We start from the raw sequence: 21,492 nt of genomic DNA, 5'->3' as shown, positions 1-21,492 counted from the left end.
TTTAGCATTTTCTTCTCTAGTTTATTTTACAGATGAGCAAATTTAACAAGGTTAAGTGATCTACCCAACTGGCAATGACTTATATGGCTGGTGAGTTTGCAGCCAGATTTGAACTCAGGAAGATGACTCCACATCTGGTACTCTATCCACTGTTCCACCTAATTGTCCCTGAGTTTAATTATTCTCCACGTGTTAGATGAGGAAATTGAGTCTTTGTGAAGGAAGTAGTTTTGAGTGTTATTGTCTCCAAGTATATGGTGAATGATCAATATTTATTTTGGTAGTAAAATTTACATTTTCTAGGACAGGGAATAATTTGATTTTATCTTTGCATCCCAAGAACCTAGATAATGCTCTTTGTATATGTTACCTCCTCACAATCAGGGAGTAAGTAGGGAACTGAATGTTTTCAAGTTCAGTGAGTTTTCCAAAACATACTATATGATATCAGTGCCTTTAACGGCATGTATACAATGTCAAAATATAGGAATACAAAGAATTAAAAATAACACCATTCAGAGGGGTAGAAATGCAGATATATCACACAACATGACATATGCATTTCCTGAGAAGTCATATGAATTGAATCTGGAAAATTTTAATTCCATTTTTAATATTCAGGATGATCACAGTTTGAGAAATTTTGTGCTGATGACCATTCCCTTCTTCATTTAATCTGCTTTGTAAATATGTAGAATTTCTTTTGGGGGTGAAGGGTGAATAAGGTTACATAAAGCTGAAATATTTTGTGTTTGAAAGGAAATTCAAATCCAGAACTTCAGCTGTGTGGTCCTGGGAAGCACGCTCAAGCTGGCTGCCCCAGTGAATTGAGATAATAATATCATCTATCATTAGGGTTATTGTGAAGAACAAATGAAATCATATTTGTAAAATGCTTTTCAAATTTTAAAGTGCTGTACATGTTTATCATCATTATCTTGTCATCATTTGTCCTACAGGTTTTGTTTTGCCTGACACATCGTTTCAATTCAAAAAACATTTATATTCAGCACCTACCATAGATGACACTATGCGCTGGACTTTCAGAATTCAAAGATAGATAAAAGATAGATAGCTGCCTGCTCAACTTGTAGTCTAAAAGAGGAAGGAGAAAAATGACAATAATTTTGATTACAAGGCAGAAATCTGAATAGACTTAAAGTTGGAAATAAGTGTCCCCTCATTTAACAGATTAGGAAATCTTGATTGCTCAAGATGAAGTGACTTGCCTAAGTACCTGAGGTAGAGTTTGAGTTGGTCCCTTTAGCATTTTATCCACTATGACTTCTAGCAACTTTTTAGTGCAGAGAAAATGTCAGAGCAATATTCTTAAGATATTTGCTATAAAAGGTTTGTGGGCTTTGGTTCTGAAAGTATTAAAGATTATAAACTAAAATGTATAATTCATTTTCAGGAATTTAAAGGAACATTTCAAATACAATTATGACTTTGTGAAGGCCATCAATGCTGCTCAGAACTCCTGGATTGCTACTGTGTATGAGGAATATGAAAAATTAAGTCTGGATCAGATGATTAAGAGAAGGGGAGGCTACAGTTATTCATTCCCAAGGTAATAAATACTCTCTCTCTCTCTCTCTCTCTCTCTCTCTCTCTTTTTTAAGAACTCAAAACCCTTGAATATCTTTTTTTCTACTTTTCCTAACTTCCTTGTTTCTATTAATGGCATTGGTTATAATTTCTTCTCTAAGAAATTATAAGAAGATTAAGAAGAAATTATAATTTGTTTAGAAAATTCCATGCTCTTCTATCCCCCACCCAATATTATATATATTATATAGCAGCAGTCACCAAAACCATTTGGTATTGGCTAAGAAAAAACCAGTCGATCAGTGGGACAGATTATGTACAAAGGACAAAAAAGGGTACATCTATAGCAATCTAGTGTTTGACAAACCCAAAGATGCCAACATTTGGGATAAAAATTCATTATTTGAAAAAAACTGTTGGGAAAACGGAAAATTAGTATGACAGAAATTAGATATGGATCCACACTTAACCCCATATACTAAAATAAGATCAAAATGGGTCCATGATTTAGGCATAAAGAATGAGATCATAAATAGGTTAGAGGAACAGAAGATAGTCTACCTCTCAGACCTGTGGAGGAGGAAGGAATTTATAACCAGAGGAGAACTAGAGATCATGATTGATCACAAAATAGAAGATTTTGATTACATCAAACTAAAAAGTTTCTGTACAAACAATACTAATGCAAACAAGATTAGAAGGGAAGTAACAAATTGGGAAAATATTTTTACAGTTAAAGGTTCTGATAAAGGTCTCATTTCCAAAATATATAGAGGACTGACCCTAATTTATAAGAAATCAAACCATTCTCCAATTGATAAATGGTCAAAGGATATGAACAGACAATTCTCAGATGATGAAATTGAAACTATATCCACTCATATGAAAGAGTATTTCAAATCAGTAGTGATTTGGAGCATCTCTCACTTCTTATATATATTTTATATATATTTATATATGTTGTTTCCTTTCCCCGCCCTTATCCCCCATACAATGTAAGCTAATGTCTTTCACTTTGCAGTGTCTTAATAAGTGTTTCTAGATTTATTGACTGATTGTTCTGTCCCATCCTCTCCGTAGCATCTCCATCACCCTAATAGAGATCCTGATTCCTTCTTACCTGAATAATTGAAACAGTCATATATGCTCTTCCTGGTTATCCTTTCCTTCTATTGTGTATGGAGGCACCAGAGGAATCTCCTATAATACAAACCATCTTTAGTGTCTTCCCTATTCCATATGAGAGTAAAATTGACTTAAGGGAGCAGTAGCGAGAGGATTCTTGGAAAAATCTAAATTCAGATTTAGCCTCAGAAACTTGTTAGAGAGATTGGTGCTGGACAAGTTAATTAATCATTGACTCACTTTCTTCATCTGAAAATGAAAACAATAATATCTCCCAAGATTGTTATGAGGATTAAATGAGACAATCTTTGTAAAGTACTTTGCAAATTATAAATATTAAGCTTTCTTACTATTTAAAAATAATAGAAATTATAATATATCAACTCCTTACCTTGATAGTCAAGGCCTTCTATAATATGCTCCAAACAGATCTCCTTCTGCTCACTTCAGCAAACAAACAATAAATAAATTAACATTTATTAAGCACATAGTACAATAAATCTAATTACTTAAACAAACTTTGCTTTCATATAAGCTGGAATATTTGCCAGTTCTTTAAAAATGCCCTTTTCCCAGAATCCTTTACCTTCCTTCTTCACTCCCTCTCCTATTCTAACCTGCAAATTTCTAGTTATTAGAATTCTTTTTGTCCTTCAACCACATGATTTTGCCTGTTAATTTTTCTTCATCCACACTTCCAAAAGAGCTCATTATGACCATGCTAATTATTCAGACACTTTATTCATGCTTTTACAATCTTGTTCTACCCAGCATCCCTGACTTTCCTTACCTCACATTTGCCCTTTGCCTTTATCCAAGGTAGATTACTTTCACCCCCTGAACAATTAATGCACTAATTCCACTTCCATTCCTAATGCTGCTCTATATTCATTAAAAGCTGCCTCCCACATTTCAAACTATTCAGGTCCCTTGAGACCCAACCTGATACCATCTTCTCCTTGAATACTTGATTACGTTAGGCAGAGGTAAGGTTTCTTTCCTCTAATGCTCAGAACATATTAGGCTCAAAGGATCAAAGATTTAGAAGCATAAGTCCTAGAGGTCATCTAGCCCAACTCCTTCATTTTTATTTACTTTCCATTGTTTCTATTCTGAATTTATACATTCAATAAAGAACATTTCTAAATACACAGAATATAAATTTAAAAATGTGTGTGAAAATATGATTATCAGTTTCATGCTGTTTGCTTTTTAAAAAAATTCCTACTTTGCTTTCAAAACTGCTTTGTTTCTGTTCTTCCTTCTGGATTTCTGTTTCTTTCTGTGCTTTAAAAATATATATATATTTCAGTAATCCAATCTTATTATTTTATAAATGAAGTAACTTACACCCAAATAGGATAACTAATTTGCTTTAGATAGATAACATACTCAAAACCTCTGACTTAGAGGCACAGAGTAAATGGAAGAAATACAATTCAACCCCAAGTTTTCTGCTTCAAAAATTAGCATGGTTTTTATTATATCCATCTATCTGTGTCTGTGTGTGTGTATTAATAAAGCCTTTCCAATATTCTTACCAGTTTCAATGGTTCTTATCATACAAAGCAGTTGGTTGTGTCTCCAGTAGACTTCCTCCTCTGATGGCTAATCAAATTTACCATGAATTTTGTAAGTCAATATCAATAGAGCTTAAATTTTATTAGATCTCACCAAATTAGAATGAGTATAACAAATAGAGAACATTAATGAAAAACTAAATGTCAATGATGATGGAAATAGAAGAGGTGTCTCAAAACAGTAGGTGATTGTCATGTGGATATTTTAGAAAATAAGGAACAGAATTATAGAATTTGTAGATTTTGAGTTGGAAGTGCCTAAAGAGTTCATAGTTTAATTACCTCATTTTACAGATGAGAAATCTAAGATGTGACTTGACTGTGGCCATGAAGATGATGGACATTGGCTTTGAACCCAGGTTATCTAACTACAAATCCATTGCTCTTTCCCATGGCGTGAAATACTTTCGGAACTGGAAGAGAAAAGATTTGTTCAGGGTCTTGTAGAATATCTGGCAAAGCTGAAGAGTATGTGGAAGTATGAAATGAAGTCATACCTAATACATACTGTGTATTAGTATATAGACAAATCACTTCATGTCTCCAAAACTTCAGTTTCTTCATCTGTAAAGTGGGAAGAACAATATTTATGGAGCCTATTTGCAGGATGATTGTAAGAAAAATACTTTAAACTTTAGAGGAAAAAGAATTGTGATGTCATTTTTTAGAATAATAACTAACATTTACATAGCACACGAAGGGGTTGCAAATTACTTTTATATAGATTATCTTATTTGATACTCTCAATAATTTGAGTAGGGGTTGCTCATTTTTATCAATGAGGAAATCTGAAGAACAAAAAGATATTCCCCAGGATCATTCAGCGATTAAGTGTTAGATATAAGATTTAAATTCAGATCTTCCTTCCTTACAGTCTAGAACTGGAGCCACTAGAGTCCTCTAGCTTCTCTAGTACTTTGTAGAGAAAGGTCCAATTTTGGTTGAAAATCTGTTCTAAACCTGCTTATAGCATTTTATTATTTCTCTCTCCCACCTTCCTTCCTTCCTTCCTTCCTTCCTTCCTTCCTTCCTTCCTTCCTTCCTTCCTTCCTTCCTTCCTTCCTTCCTTCCTTCCTTCCTTCCTTCCTTCCTTCCTTCCTTCCTTCCCTCACTTCCTTCCTTCCTTTCTTCCTTCCTTCCCTCCTTCCCTCATTTCCTTCCTTCCTTCCTTCTTTCCTTCCTCCTTCCCTCCCTCCCTTCCCTCCCTCCCTTCCCTCCTTTCCTCACTTCCTTCTTCCTTCCTTCCTTCTTCCTTTCTTCGTTCCTTCCTTTTTCTTCTGCCTCTCAAATAAAATCCTTTGATGGTCTGAACTGAAATATCACTTTTAACAGTGACAGTACTACTCCTATAATCCTTCCCCCCCCCCCCCCGCCTCTATTTCAGTGTTAAAATTTCTTTGGTTTCTTTGGTTATTGTTTATGTGTGGCAGACAAAAGGACAGATAAGAATTACCATGCAAAGTTAGTCATATAGAATTGTCTTCTGACGTATTTCTGTTGGTGTCTGGATACTTGGGTGCACATAGTCAGAGGACACAGATATTCATGGCCTGACAAAATGCAGCCACAAAGTAGGAAATATCTCTTTTGTCAAGAATTACAAACCAAAAGTATTCTGAGAAAGGAAAATCTTCTCTGGACTCTCGTGATTTTTCCATCTTTTTTTTTTTTTTTTTTTCCTTTTGAGGGCCAGCCTGTAGTGAGAATGTACACTTAGGAGACTAAATGGAAGGACAGAATTTAGGAGATTGTGTTGAACCAAGAGAAAATTATTGAGGTAGAAATGATTATGTTGAACTTTTAGTTGCTTTTAGAGATAAAACATGTCAGTTGCAAGGAGCAGATAAAATCATGAATATAAAAAACACTTTGGAAGATATAAATTTATTATTGCTGTTGTATTTTAATCTCTTAAAGAAAAACTTAATTTCCATCTTGCAAGTGTAATTCTCACATTTTTATATTCAAGTCCTTGTGAAATAAATAGGATATTTTTGATGTTCAATACTTTTTCTGAAGTTGCAATGACTACATTGGCAATAAGGACATAATTGTCCTCTAATTATTGTATGAATATCCATCCTTTTTCCTCCAATTAGACTATGCTTCTATTTAGGGATGATTTGATAGTTTTTTGGGGGGGAAAGTCCCAAATCAACAAAAACATTAGTCAAGATTTTTTTTTTTTTTTTTTTTTAAATGATGGATCAATGATCTCTATCAATAAGTCAAAAAGCATTTTTTAAGCCTCGGACATATGCTACATGTTGCGGTCATGATGGCAAAAATACAATAAGTTCTGTCCTTGTGGAATTTTTGTTCTGTTGAAGAATCAACACACAAATCCATGATATATAAAATACATACACAATATATGCAATTATTTCAAAGGAATTGGAGAAGATGGGAGGAAAAGAATAACCTCATGGTAGCTAGAGCTAGAATTGGGCTTTGGAGGGCATTAATGATTTTCAGAGACAGAATTGATAAAGTAGTGCATTCCAGGCATGGGGGACAGTCATTGTAAAGGCATAGTAATCATAATAATAATACTTTAAGGTTTGCAAAATATATGCTATTTTATTTGATTTACTTATAATATCTTATCTAAGGTAGGAGTTCTTAACTGGGTGTTTTTGTTTACTTGGTTTTTGCCTTTTTTGTTTTGTTTTATTTAACATGGACTTCTTCGGCAGTCTAGTGAAACTTGTGCACCTCTTCTCAGAATAAGCTTTTCAAACTCAGAAAATACATTTAATTAGAATTACAATGTAGTTAACAAAACATTTTTTTGAATGTTGATGGAACCTTGTATAAAACTTGTTCATTGAGATACACATTATTTTATAATTAAACTTACTTTGTTTTTATACTATGTGACTCAGTCATGTGTTTCTCCACCCTCCCATTCCCATCCCCAATCCCTTGCAGAAAATGTGCCTAAAGTGTTGGGGACCTCTTTAAGTTTTTAAGACAGGTTAAAAAAAAAAACAAACAACACTTTGATTGTTAGGGCCACTTTACACTTTCCTATACTCATTAGTATCTAGCATAATGCTAGATAAATAATGCTAAGCACCACCAGCAGCCCCTACTATGTGTCAGGCACTATTCTAAGGGCTTTATAAATATTATCTCATTTTATCCCCTTCATAACCAGGAGAGGTAAGTGCTAATATTTTCCTTGAGAAAACTGAGGTAAACAGAGGTTACATGCTTGTCCAAGGACATACAACTATTCTGAGGTTGAATTTGAACTAACATTTTCCTGACTCCCAGTGCAGTGCTCTATTCACTGTGTTTCTATCATAGGTAATCATCAAATAATTTATTAATTGATGGATCACTTGTTTTGAAACTGATGAAGCAGATTAAATCCAATGTTTTTCACATATCCTTTAGAATATTAAATCTTGATAGTTACACAATTGCCTGAAATGTCCAAAGAATACAAGATTCTACTATATTTACTATTTGTGCAATTAAAAAAAAACTATTGACTTTGAAAAGCAAATTGGTTTTAAAGGCTCAGCTCTGAGATCATTAGTATGCATATATTAAGATCATATGAGAAACCTTGACACAAGATTATTTGTTCAAGAACCATGTGGTTATTTATGTTAGATGAGGCTTTTAAGTTGTGAGACATATGCTTTCCAAAGGAGTTTGTCATTATCATGGAGAATGTCTCCCAGCAATGAAATCCTAGTACTTGACACATATTAGGTATTTAATATATAGTTGCTGATTAATTAACAAAAGAGAAGTATCCTACAAATAATGAAGTTCTCTATATGCTCTTGTTTACTAATGACATGATACTGATTGTATCATGATCCAGAACTTTATAGGATCTCCTCAATTTGATGATAATATTAGCTCACATTTATATAGTTATTTAAGGTTTGTAAAGTGCATTTACATGTTATTTCATTGATCCTCATAACAACTTTAGAAGATAGATACTATTATTATTCCTATTGTACAGATGAAAAAACTGAGTTGAGAGATGTTAAGTGATTTATCCAATACAATGAATATTAAAGTGACTGGCCTGATAGTAAAGGAAAATATAAAATGTGTGTGTGCATATATACATATATGCGTATGTATGTTTGTATATTTATCAGTATATAAGTTTGAGATAGACACTTCAGGAGAAAATTTGGGCCAGAAGTGAAACAAAAGAAGAAAGTGGGCTGAATTGCATTTTAGACTGTGTAGTACTTTGTACTAGTCATAAACTGTTCCCCAGTATAAGGTCTACCCTTTTAACTCATATTTTCCCAGTGATGACTAGTTTTGTCTGTATTGTTTTGAACTTTGTACATCACAGACTTTGAGAAGCTAATGAAACAGGTTACCCCGAAAACTGTCAAGAAACAGACACATGGTAGGTATAAGTAGGTTGCAGCACATTGATAGCCTATAGTGAAGAACTGTTGCAAAGGAGATATATTATTAAGAAAATGTATGATTGGAAAAGGAGGCATGAGCAAAAATAGAGAATCAAAGAGTTCTATTGGTATTCATGACACATGAAAAGCCCTAGAGCCTGATGCACATCAGTAGAATATGTACAGAAGGACGTAACCAGAAGGAAAAGGGGTGGATGAATAATTTTCTTTACTGATGAGGGAACACCACACGAAAGAGACCATAGGTTTATTGAAGTTTTCATGTTAACTCTTAAGGAATTCAGCCTTATTCTATAAAAATTCTAAAGATAATCATATATAACCACCAATACCTATACCCTCCAGCATGTGAGTTTTGTTTATATTCTTTATATATTTGGTTTTACCTAGCTCAAGATCAGGGACTGTTTTATTTCATCTTTCCATTATTCACAGCAGCAACCACAATGCGGTAGTAAAAAGTGTCCAATTAAATTATATTAAATGGAAAATACTAACATGGTGAAAGCTTTGTCGTTTAGATCATTAGTCTTCCTAAGAGCCACATCCAAATATTAACTACAAAGGTGTTTGCATTGGAAAGAGCATTCCTATGGTGGTAGCTACATAGCAGTTGTAGATGTAGACCATTCTTTGGAAATGTCTAAAGTATATTGTTGATATTCTTGAGGGATAGTCATCTTGTGCTATTTCTTTCATTTCTTTCTAAATTTCCTTTCTGTTTAGAAATGGACATATTTTTCTTACAAAAGAAATACATGGAAAAAAGGGGGAAGTTAAAGGGGATGGTGAAAGCTTTCTGTCATGAACTTCTCTGCCAGTGTTCTGAAGCCTATTGGATCCTTTCACAGAAGAATGTTTTAAAATTCATAAAGATGTATCATATTAAAAGGAAATCAATTATTTTGAAAGTTACCAATTTTTTATTCATAAAATCTCAGATTAAGAACTCTTAGCTTGCAGAATCTCTTCAAAGGCTTGAACTGGAGATGGTCTAAATCAAAATTAATCTGTGAATCAACTGAGCTGCAATATGTTTGTTTAGGATTTTTTTTTTCCTTTTTCCTTCCCTGACCTTAATAATGCACATCAAGTTCAGTCATCTATCTCTCCATAGATCAAATGCCTCTTAGCTATTTTACATGAGCTATGACTAAAGTTATGACCTAATTTTATGTATACCTTGTCCGTTTAGTCTAACTCCAGTTTAGTCATGCCTTATATTAATGTACAAGGGTACCTTCAACTATTCATCATTCCTTCTCTCTATATATATTGGCTATTAGCTTTCTTGCCTGACCCAGTCTCTTGCTAAAACATATTAGAGAAAAGCAAGAAAGCCTAGGATGTAAAGGTGTGCCAAAGATGTCAATATCATAGATGCTTGATAATAGGTGCTGAATAAATATTTGTGGAATTGAATGTTTGGTGACTCATACATACATGGCAAACCACAATGTCAGCTTTCCATTCCCTGTATTACTGCAAGAAAACAAAGTACTGAGAAAATAATGACTAATCCCAAATTACTTTTTATCATGATATAATTAGAAATATATGGTCAGTCTCCTACACCCACACCCATGAATATTTACTAATCCACCTCCCTTGTGGTTGGCCTGGGGACCCATACAGGTTAATGGAGTGGGCAAGGAGGGCATGCATAGTCTGCAAAATGAACAGCTGAAACTTAACTAAATACTAATCTGTGTATATTTCTCTTTTAGGCCAAAATCAGCACCATTGACCCATGAAATACTTCAAAAAATTTCAACTTTGCCAAAGTCTTGGGACTGGAGAAATGTTAATGGTGTCAACTATGTTAGTCCCGTTCGAAACCAAGGTAAAAAAAATGTCCTTGTATCCAGATCTTTGAAAGAATGATCATTGATGACTTCGGTTTAAAAGGACTTGCTTTTTCCTTTTCAGAGAAGTAACCTTGCTATTACTATATTGGAAAGTTTCACTGTGTCTGTGACCAACCCACTGTTCTGGAGGGCTTAGCTAATATTTTAAAATTCCAGTGTATAATGGGGCTTTGATCACTTAAAAGTCACATTGCTAAGTTGATTGTAATCTGGCTTTGTGAATGAAGGATTTTGGTTAGAGCCAGGCTTGTGCAAAGTCAAATCATAAAATCAAATTTATTTTCATAATTTTGGTATGTAGGTGCAAACTTGATAATTTTCCTTCTAAACAGTGTCTGGTAGAAAATTATCCTATATTTTTAGTCATTTGTACCAGTTATTTATGCCATGCTCAGGTGTATAACTTTTAGGATCATTTTGGAGCCAAATGCTACTCTACACATGTCTGATCTTTTACTATGAAATAGGTGTGGAGTTTGTTGTCTGAAAACCAGCACAGTAAAAGTCTCCTGGTAGTCTCATAAATTTGCCATCTATGTATAAAATTGTTCTTAATATTTTTAGGACAAATGGTTACATCTGTTATTGTATGTATACTGATTTAGTATATACTTTTCCATAGCTCTTGTGACACTTCTTGTGCAAGTCACTACCTCCCTGTTCCTTCAAATTTCCTCCAAAAAAAAAATGAAGAGGCTGATTTGGCAGTTTCTAAAGTCCCTTTCAGTTCTAGATCTGTGGTCCCATGACTTTAACTTTAATGTCAGAGACTTTATCGTACTGCTTTCCTAAAGGCCAACCATTTCAGGCATTTAAAAGTAGTTAGGATATATAATGGTTAGAGCACTGGATCTTGACTCAAAAAGCTCAGATCTAACCTCAAACATTTAATTCCTATATGACTTTGGACAAGTCATTTAATCTCTGTCTACTTCAGTTTGTCATCTGAATAATAGCACCAATTTCCCAGACTTCTTGTGAGAAGTAATTATATTTGCAAAGCACTTTGCAAACCTTAAAGCAAAATGCAAATAGTAGCTATGTAAAAGTCTGTACACTTTCACCACTCCCTGCCACCTCTTCTTTGTGATTGGGCCTCCATGGGATGACAGAAATAGAATGGAGAAAAGATTGAGATAGGAATGGCTTAGTTGGAGATATAAATGACAAAAGATTAGCTCCACTTATTATTAGAGGTATTCATTTAGGAGGCAAAAAGTAGAAACTCCTAAAGCTATGATGTCCTTCTGGCAAGGATTAGCTTTTTTTATTTTTCATTATCCTGTGTTTGGTATTTGGACATTCCTTTATTAAAGAAAAGAACTGACCTCACTCATAATCTACATGTCAGCAGATTCTTGGGAAAAGCACAATTTCTACAACTTCTCCTTTTTTCTTCCTCTTAATTTTTAGTGTTTCACAAAGGGGAAAAACAGAGATTCATTTTTGTGGAATTGAATTTTGATTTTTGATTTTCTCTTCCCTTATTTGAAGAACTTGGAAATTTCCACTAACTCTAAGAAATCAGCACATCAACCCAACAGAATTCAGAGAATCAACCACAGTAAAAGGAAATCCACAACTTCTCTTTCCAAAAAACAACAGAACCCTTTCTCCTGGTGTGGGCAGCCTGGTCTTTTTGTTATGTTGGTCAGAAAAGGTCCTCTTTAAAACAGAATAACACACATTTGAAGTCCTTTGGAGCTTAGTACCTTCTGCATTTAAGAGAAAAAAGAGGCATATCCTTAATCAAAAGGGATTTATATAATTTGTGTATGATGTTCATGCTAAGTAGAGAGTCAGTTTTAAGAAACTAATCAATTTGTTTTCCCCCAGAGATTCCTGGGAGAAAGAGGTAGAAAGTTATTCTATTCTACTAAAGTTCTGATTCTAAATGCTTTTTCTCAAGAATTATACAATTTTAAAGTTGGAAGAGAGAGAGCGTCTAGCCCTAACCTGGTCATTTTGCAGATAAGGAAAATGAGTCTCAATTATGTGGAGCTGATGTGTTAAATTAATATAATGTTATGCCACTATTAAAGAATATTATCTCCTGATAAGCTGGAAGTCAGTATAATTATGTAACTCTAACTATAGGTGTAACTGTAGCTCAGTGATAATAGCTAGCATTTGTATACCACTTCAGGCTTTGTAAAGTGCTTTATAAATAGCTCAATTTATTCTCACAACTCTGGTTGTTAGATTCTATCATTCCCATTTTGCAGATGAAGACACCAAGGTATGCAAAGGTTAAATTATTTAAATAGGGTCACTCTGCTAGTAAGTTTCTGAGTTACATATGAACTCAGTTCTCCCTGAGGTCTAGTTCTCTCTTACTATACCCTCTAGCTATCCAATAAAAATGGGCAAAGTCTTCCCACAGGATTTGAGATGAATTTAAAGATCTAAGAGCCTTGTATTGTGTGTTTTGCCTTTGGGGAGAAAAGAAACCTATATGAAAATTTTTATGGATGTGAAGCAAATGGATAGGAGCTTCTTCCCTTATATTTGGCGAGCAGCTCACTATGATTTAACCTTGTCTGCTCTAGCAAAAGCAATGTGATGTATTGAAGAGAATGTTAAATCTGGAGTCAAGTAACCTTTCCCAATATTGCCACTTACTACCTGGATGACCTTGGACAAAGCTTCTAACCAATATGAGCTTCAGTTTCCTTATCTATAAAATTAGAAATTCACGCAGGATGACCTCCTTATGTTTTCCAATTCCAGATTTCCAACCATATTTCATACTTACTTCCACCTCTGAATCTAACCACATTTCTAGTTCAAATGTTCATATGGACGTTTGTACCTGATCTGCGGTTGTTGGTCTGATAAGTCACAGTTAGACACGCTGTTCTTTGACCTCAACATAGCAATATCATTTTATTCCTCTTTGAGAATGAAGGGCAGGGGGCAGCTAGGTAGCGCAGTGGATAGAGCACCAGCCCTGAATTCAGGAGGACCAGAGATCAAATCTGGTCTCAGACACTTAACACTTCCTAGCTGTGTGACCCTGGGCAAGTCATTTAACCCCAGCCTCAGGAGAAAAAAAAAAAAAAAAGAGAGAGAGAGAGAGAATGAAGGGCAATGACCCACCAACCAATAATATCCCATACTCATTTTCACATTCTCTCTTTTTCTGTCTCTCATAAACACACTCTCATAAAACACATTCTTAAAGCAATCTCCTTCCCTTCCCCAAACATCTATTCTTTTGAGCTGAAAAGAATTCCTAGAGGAATTGTAATATACTAAGAGATAAAGATCCCCATTGTTTCTGCCAATAGTTGCTTTTCTGTAATAAATGTAGAATCTTAAAGCTAAATATATTTGCTAATAACAGTGGAAATCAGTGATTATAATGTCTTCCCTAATCTTTCTCTATACTTTTCTTCTCTTTTAGAATATGTATAATTGTATGTGTTTAGGTGAAGGGTGGGAGTAAGGTTAGAGATGAGGATAAAATAGTTTATGGGTAAATAACCATATTTGTAGTCTGTAGTTCTGTAACATTCATATGCACAGTAAAAATATCTTGAAGTAGGCCTTAGTATGGAGATGAGAAATTATCTGGTGATTAGTCATTTATCAAATAGACAGTTGTTAAGTATGAAAGATTTGTGGAACCCAGGTACTTTCTTTGAGATAATGTGTATGCTTCAAAGATACATAAATACTCAGGCTATATCAATCACTCCTGAATTCAAGGTCTGTAATAATAATATCATGACTGATCGTGAGTTTAAGTCTGTAGTAGCCCCATACTAGTCATATTCTTTATGGTTCCTGAAGGTTTTTTTGTCTTACAGTTGGTTGAGTTTGAACTATATGAGAGAAAGAAGAAAAGGGAAAAAGAAAATCTAAAAGTAAAATTATAAGGCTCCAATTGGGTTTTTATAGTGCAAAAGCTTTAAAATATATTAATAGGATAATGAGTTTTGCATTTTGTTTGGTCATGTATTAATTCTGTATGACTACATGGAAAGATAACATTTGTAACGATTCACATAGCTTGTCTGTCCCTTTCTGTTTCTCCAGGAAACTGTGGCAGCTGCTACTCATTTGCTTCCCTGGGTATGCTGGAGTCAAGAATTCGTATTAAAACCAATAATTCTCAAGTGCCAGTGTTTAGTCCCCAGGAGATAGTGTCTTGCAGTGAATATTCTCAAGGTAATAATATTAATGGCATATATCTCTATAGCATTTTACATGTATCTGGATTAATGGCAGTTAAGACAATGTAATATGATAAAAGACCCATGATAATTGATCACTAAGACTTGTTGAATATACTGCATAAGTCATATAGAAAAGGGACCTTTCCCTTTTGCTGGGGGCATCCACAAAATGAGCCAGAAATATGCCCATGAATTCACCATAAAGCTTTGCCTGAAAGCTACAAGCATAGTGTAGTTAAAAAAATCACTGGCTTTAAACTTGAATATGATACCTAATTTTTTTAAAATAATAGCTCATATTTGTATGCTTGCAAGTCACTTTACATGAGAAAAAACATGGTGTATTAACCAGTAGGGGAGAATAGAATAATAGATTTAGATCTAGTAGGGACCCTAGAGGTTATCTATTCCAACCCTTTGATTTTGTAGATAATTAAACAATTATTAAGCAACTAATGTACGCTAGACCCTGTGCTAAAGGCTAAGCATATACATACAAAAGGGAAAACAATTCCTGTTTTCCAGAAATTTGTATCCTAGCAAGAAAATGGGGTACAGTATATATAGATATTAATAATCTACTTTTTAAAAACTAAACACAGTGTAGTTTGGGGGGTTCCCAATTTTTTGGTGATCTCAGGATACACTATGCCAAAGATGATGATTAAATTAAAATTTGAAGGAAACTATGATTACCAGAAGTAAAGGTCAAGAGGGAGCACATTCCAGGGTTGAAGAACAGCCAATAAAAAGACATTGGGAGAAAATGAAGTGTCATGTATGAAGAAGGGAGAGTAACTGAATTTGGCAGGATCTTAAGATGAATAAAAAATATATATTTTGTAAGAAACAAAATTAAAAATGGGTTAGTTTACAAAGAACTTTAAATGCCATATGGAAGAGTTTATAATTTATTATAACTTGAAAAATGGGGGAAACGTTGGAGATCATTTAGCAGTGAGGTGACATGTTTGGAAATATGCCTTAGGCAAATCTCTTTGGCAGCTGTCTGAAGGATAGAATAAAGTGGAGAGAGATTTAAAGTGGGGAGACTGATTAGTGGGTAATTTTAATAGTCCATGAGAAATAAAAGAGGTACCACAAAATTGGAGATGGGCAAATTTTGTAGTAATTTTCAAAAGTGGAAATAGAAGAAACTCTGCAAACTAGAGGTGAGTGGGATTTGCTTTTATTGCTGGGAAAATTATAGAAAAGCAAGTGATAATTGCAAACATCAGGTCATGTCAATTAACTTTTTTTTTTTCTTTTTGACAGAATTACTAAAGATGTAGATGAGGGAACATCTTTAAATTTAGGCTACCTCGATTTTAGCAAAGTTTTGAACAAAGTTGTTCATATTATTTTCTAGGAGAGATGAAGAGGTATGGATTAGATGATGATGTAATGCCGGAGAAACTGAGGCAAGATATGAGATTAGAGAGTATTTAATAATTTATTTAAAAGGGAGAAATGTACTGATTTGGTCCCAGGGCTGAATGAGACTACTGTCTCCAAAAATCCAGCAAACAATGTCCTGGGCAAGTCACTTAAACTCTATTTGTCTCAGTTTCTTCAATTATAAAATGAGAATAAAATAAAAAAATTTGTCAGGATTGTTGTGAGGATTAAATAAGATAACAATTGTAAAGTTCATAGCACAGTTCTGGTGCATAATAAGGACTATATAAATGTTCGCTGATAGCATTGTTATTGTTATTAATGGTTCAATTTCACTGTGGAAAAAGGTCTCCAATAGAAAACCTTAGAAATGTGTTTGGTGCTGTGCTAAACAACATATTTATCAGTAATTAGGGTAAAGGCATAGGTGATTTGCTTATCAGATTTATAGATGACACAGAGAAAGAAGGAATAACTGGATGAAAGTTAGGATCCAAAAGAGAGAGCACTGGACTGAATTTAAAGATAAAATTTAGTATGGCTGAATATAAAGTCTTCCATTTGAGTACCAAAAAGTCATCTTTACAAGCATAAGATTGCAGAGACATGGATGATTAGATGGTTGTTGTGAAAATCAAATCTTAATTTTTTAGTGGACTATAAGTGGTCAACAGTGGGATGAGATACCCCAGGAACCCTGTATGATCTTAAGCTACATAAAGAGGGAGGAATTCATGGAGGAAGCAAGGAGAATATCTGAGGGTTGGTAAACATCTGTTCTCAGGATCTGAATTGAATGGTGAATTTGGAAAGAGTAAAACTGAAGGACTGGAAGGTTCCTAAACTATAGCTATTGAATGGAAACTTAGGAATAATAATGGAGTGAGGAGAATACTGATTCTACCTTTTTGTCAAATAGATGGTGTGCGGGAAGGTTAGGTCAGTTAAAGAAAAGATGGCCAAGGGCTGACTCATCATTTGAGAAGAACTAGATCTCCTTGTAACCAAAGGTTGGAAGGAAGGTGAAAGGAAAAGGTCTAGAATGAAAAGAAGCTTGGTCTTTATAGAGCTGGAGTTTCTAAGGGCATAGTAGAAGCAGCTGGCAGGTAGGAAATAGAAAGTTTTGGGGGCAGTGTTGAGTTAGATGGGGATGAGAGAGTGGACATCCCTTATTGGTAGAAGAAATTGGATCTTTGGCAGTGAGGGATTCAGTATCACAGGGATTGGGAACCTAAACTGTGGGTGTTTAATAAGCATTGGGAAATAGATATAAAAGAAAATATCTATAGATGGGAGCATCTAAACTAACAAAGGCAGTGAAGTAGAACATTCAAGGTCAGGAACCAAATTTATAGTCTTCCACCCTAGGTATTCTTCCCTGGAAGAATTTGCCCCTCTCATAGAAGCAAGGATCTAATGTTTTGATGTTATAGAAAGACCTTTTGACTTGGAGGTTTGAGAACTTGAGTTTGACTTTCAGATTTGACAATATTAGCTATATGGCTAATGTTAAGTTCTTCACAAGTCTTAAACCTCTTTATAAATGTTGATTGTTGATAATTATCTCATTTGATTTAATTTTGACTTGTTAGCTGTATACCCTACAGCAAGCCATTTTAACTTTGCTAGACATCATTTCTTTTTTATTAAAAAATTGAAGAGTCAGATTAAATAACGTACATTTCCTTTAAGCACTAAATTCTATGTCTCCATGACATGTCAGAATTGGTCTCCCCTAAATTTTAACTTGTAGGCATGCTTGCTTTTAATTCTCTCCTTAGCTTTCTGAATAGGTCAAACTTAGTTATAAATATAAGGGATCATGGGGACTTGATGATGATGGAATATTGCCCAACATAAAAAGTTACCCAATTTCAAATGCTGCTTATGAACTAGTTCCAGCTTAGCAGGAGACAGTTCGGGTAAATAATTAAAACCTGCCAGGCATATTCCCTCTGTTTTATAATAAACGAAGACAAATAAATTAATTCATGGGCAGCAGAAGGAAAGGAAGAGTAGTAAAAAAAAGTGGGAATCATTTCAGTGGAGGAATATCATTTAATGTTTTCTTTTTACTACCCCTCTTAGGCTGTGAAGGTGGCTTCCCATATCTCATTGGGGGGAAGTATGCCCAAGATTTTGGACTGGTGGAAGAGGACTGCTTTCCCTACCAAGCTGATGATTCTCCATGCACTCCAAAGAAATGTTCTCGTTATTATACATCTGAGTACTCCTATGTGGGAGGCTACTATGGAGCCTGCAATGAAGCTTTGATGTTGCATGAACTGGTTCAGAATGGACCCCTGGCTGTTGCTTTTGAAGTATATGATGACTTCATTCACTATCACACAGGAATCTATCACCACACAGGGCTGAGGGACTATTTCAATCCCTTTGAATTGACCAATCATGCCGTTCTTCTCGTAGGCTATGGCACTGATGAAAAGACTGGTGAGGCTTACTGGACAGTTAAAAATAGTTGGGGAACCTCTTGGGGTGAGAAGGGCTACTTCAGAATCCGCCGAGGCACTGATGAATGTGCCATTGAAAGCATAGCTGTGGCTGCCACACCAATTCCCAAATTGTGAGGTATTTCTTCATTCATCTCACTCCATCTCTGTATATTAACTCAGGAAAAATTTAAGATTTCACTAAAGCTTTTTTTGAAATCTTCTGTTTTAGAATGTAATGAATCATTTCTTCTTAAAACTCAAAGGTGCCCACTAAGCTTCAGCTTCAAACTCACTTTGGATATGAGTCTGTCAAAAGATCTTTTTTTTTTTTTTTTTTTTTTTAATAACCAACAACACTGTTAAATTATGTTTACTATAGAAAACAATGGAGAAATGATAATTTGTAACTCAAAAAAATAATTTGTTAACTCAAAGACATGTTGTTTAAAAAAATTGTGCCTTATGTCTGTAAAGCACCAGATGTAAAACCACCATGTAAAAATGGATTTTGTTGTATGAATCATGAGGGGAGTGATTGTGTTCATTAAAAGGAATTTTATTGCTTGACAAATGTTCAAGTGAAACTTTTGGCGTGTTACAGCTTGTATATTTCAGAGAGTTTTTATACATGGAACTTTAAAAATTACTATATGAGACAGGGAAGCAAAAGGGCTCTTGAATAATTCATTTTCACAATCAAAACACTGAATTATTTGCTAGGTCTGTATAATAGATGTTTGTCCTCTTCTTTGCCCCTTCTTTCACAGTACTGAACATTGTCTTGAATGATTTCAATCTGATTGGTAATTTTTTATAGGTCCAGACTCTAAGGTTATAGGGGAAGTATAGACATGGGAAAGAGGGATGTGGGTGGACTTTGGTGGTGTATGCTAAGTGTTTAGAAGTGGGTGTCTTAAAGACTCGCCTAGCTTAATTTTGGCTAAGCTGGGATAGCTGAAACAATATAATTTTTAAAAATAATAAAAGCTAACTACTGAAAATATTAATAACAGAAGATGGGTAGGAGTATAGCAGTGAAAACTATTCTTTCATATAAACACTCAAGGTAAGGGACATAGCTAGGAGAAGAAAGACTACTAGCTACCTTGGAAGTTGGTGGTTTTCCAGAAAGAACCACAAGCAAATACACGTAGTAGGCTTTTTAAAGAAAAATGCTTTCTATGTTCTTTTATTTTCATGTCTCCAGCTCTTAGCATAGTATACTATACTAACTAGGTAGTTAACAAACTTTAGAGTTGAATGCCAAAGTTTAAATAATAACTAATCCCATCTTTTTGTCTGGATTTTTCCATGGATTTTCCATAAATTCAGGCTGATCTTTACTCCCTGGTATGTAAGAGAAAATACATGAAATTCTGCATTTCTGAACTCTGAATGTCAATTTTATTTGTTAAAAGTCATTGATGGCCAATAATATATATTATATATGTGTATGTTAACATATATATGTTTAATGTTATATAGATTTGATAACCAAATAATACATTTGCTCATTATTTTCTCTAGAGATTCACTAACTATTCACATGTAATCTCAATCAAATCACTTTATAAGACATATTACTGCTCTGCTTCTTGCTGAGTAACAACTAGTGGCTATATTTCTTAGGAATATAAGGAAAGAGTGAATAAATCATATAATTAGAAAAAGGCTTACACCTATAAAATTTAAATCCCACAGTGATCTTGGCAGAATTTAGTATTTAGAAGCCCCTCAAATGGAGGGAACTCTATGATAATCTCACTGCTCAGAGAGGGTACTATTGTAAAGTACATTTGTTTACTGTGGGAATTGTATATTATTTTTTTCAATGGGAAAAACACTTTGTTCCTGGTCTCACTTAAGCAGAATTCATTTGTCCCTCAAGTTGGACTATGTGATACTTCATACCATTATTAAGATAGAGAGCCACTAGGTAAGAAATAGACACCTGAAAGAACTAGGAGGAATACTTCTGACATGGAGAAAATAACTTGGTCCAGGACATTTCCAGAGGGAAAAAATAAACTCAAGTATAAAGCCACAGGAGAATTTAGACTATGAAGGTCAGGAAAAGAAAGAGGAAGGGTAAATTTTTTCATCAAATTTCCCAAATCTTCATACAAAACCATTTACATAATGTTACATGATCTATTTCAAGTGAACTAAAATCTCTATACCATCCATCTCATAACTGGTCATCCTATCATTGGATTATAAACTCCTTCAGGACAGAGCTGTCTTTTACCTTTATAAATATTTCCCAATTACATTTAAAATTTTTAAAAATATTCTTTTTATTTTACATTTTGAGTGTCAAATTTTCTTCCTCCTACCCATTGAAAAGACAAGCAATATCATACATATTTCCATATTGGTCAATACAAAAAAAATAATAAACACACACAAATAGGAGAAAAATAATAAGCAAACAAGCAAAAAAAAGTTTCAAATCTGCATTCAAGAATTTAGGCACTTTTCATCATAGGTTATTTAGAATTATCTTGGTTCATTGTCTTGTTATTTTTAAGAGTTGAGCAAGTTGGGCATCCCTTCAACTTCCAACTCTAGTTGGAAAAAGTTAGTATAAATATTTTTGTGTTTATACTTATTTTTTCCCTTTTCTTTGATCTCTTTGGGATCCACACCTGGTTCTGGCATTGCTGAATCAAGGAGTATAGAATGTTATAGCTCTTTCAGTGTAGTTCCAAATTGTTTTCCAGAATGGTTGGACCATTTACAACTTCACCCATAATGTAATAGTGTCCCAATTTTCTACATGCCCTTCAGCACATTTCAGTTTCCTTTTCTGTCATGTTAGCAAAATCTAATAGGTATGAGGTAGTACTTTAAAGTTGTTTTAATTTTAATTTCTCTAATCAATAATGATTTAGAGCTGTTTTCATGTGACTATTGATAGA

General features: G+C 34.1%; 1 protein-coding gene across 1 annotated transcript in view; it reads left to right on the top strand.

Annotated features, from left to right (window-relative positions):
* CTSC (cathepsin C) overlaps nt 1–19,155 on the top strand; it is a 55,039-nt gene extending 35,884 nt beyond the window's left edge. Inside the window, exons 4-7 of the mRNA XM_074304684.1 lie at nt 1,415–1,570; nt 10,399–10,514; nt 14,581–14,712; nt 18,207–19,155. Coding sequence (XP_074160785.1) covers nt 1,415–1,570; nt 10,399–10,514; nt 14,581–14,712; nt 18,207–18,706 — 904 coding nt within the window. The 3' untranslated portion in view covers nt 18,707–19,155. The remainder of the gene's footprint in view (nt 1–1,414; nt 1,571–10,398; nt 10,515–14,580; nt 14,713–18,206) is intronic.
* The last annotated feature ends 2,337 nt before the right edge of the window (nt 19,156–21,492 follow it).

The sequence above is a fragment of the Sminthopsis crassicaudata genome, chromosome 3 (genome assembly GCF_048593235.1).
Source record: "Sminthopsis crassicaudata isolate SCR6 chromosome 3, ASM4859323v1, whole genome shotgun sequence".
Lineage (NCBI taxonomy): Eukaryota > Metazoa > Chordata > Mammalia > Dasyuromorphia > Dasyuridae > Sminthopsis > Sminthopsis crassicaudata.
The sequence above is the reverse complement of the archived record's forward strand: the minus strand, read 5'-3'. Positions and strand labels throughout refer to the sequence as shown.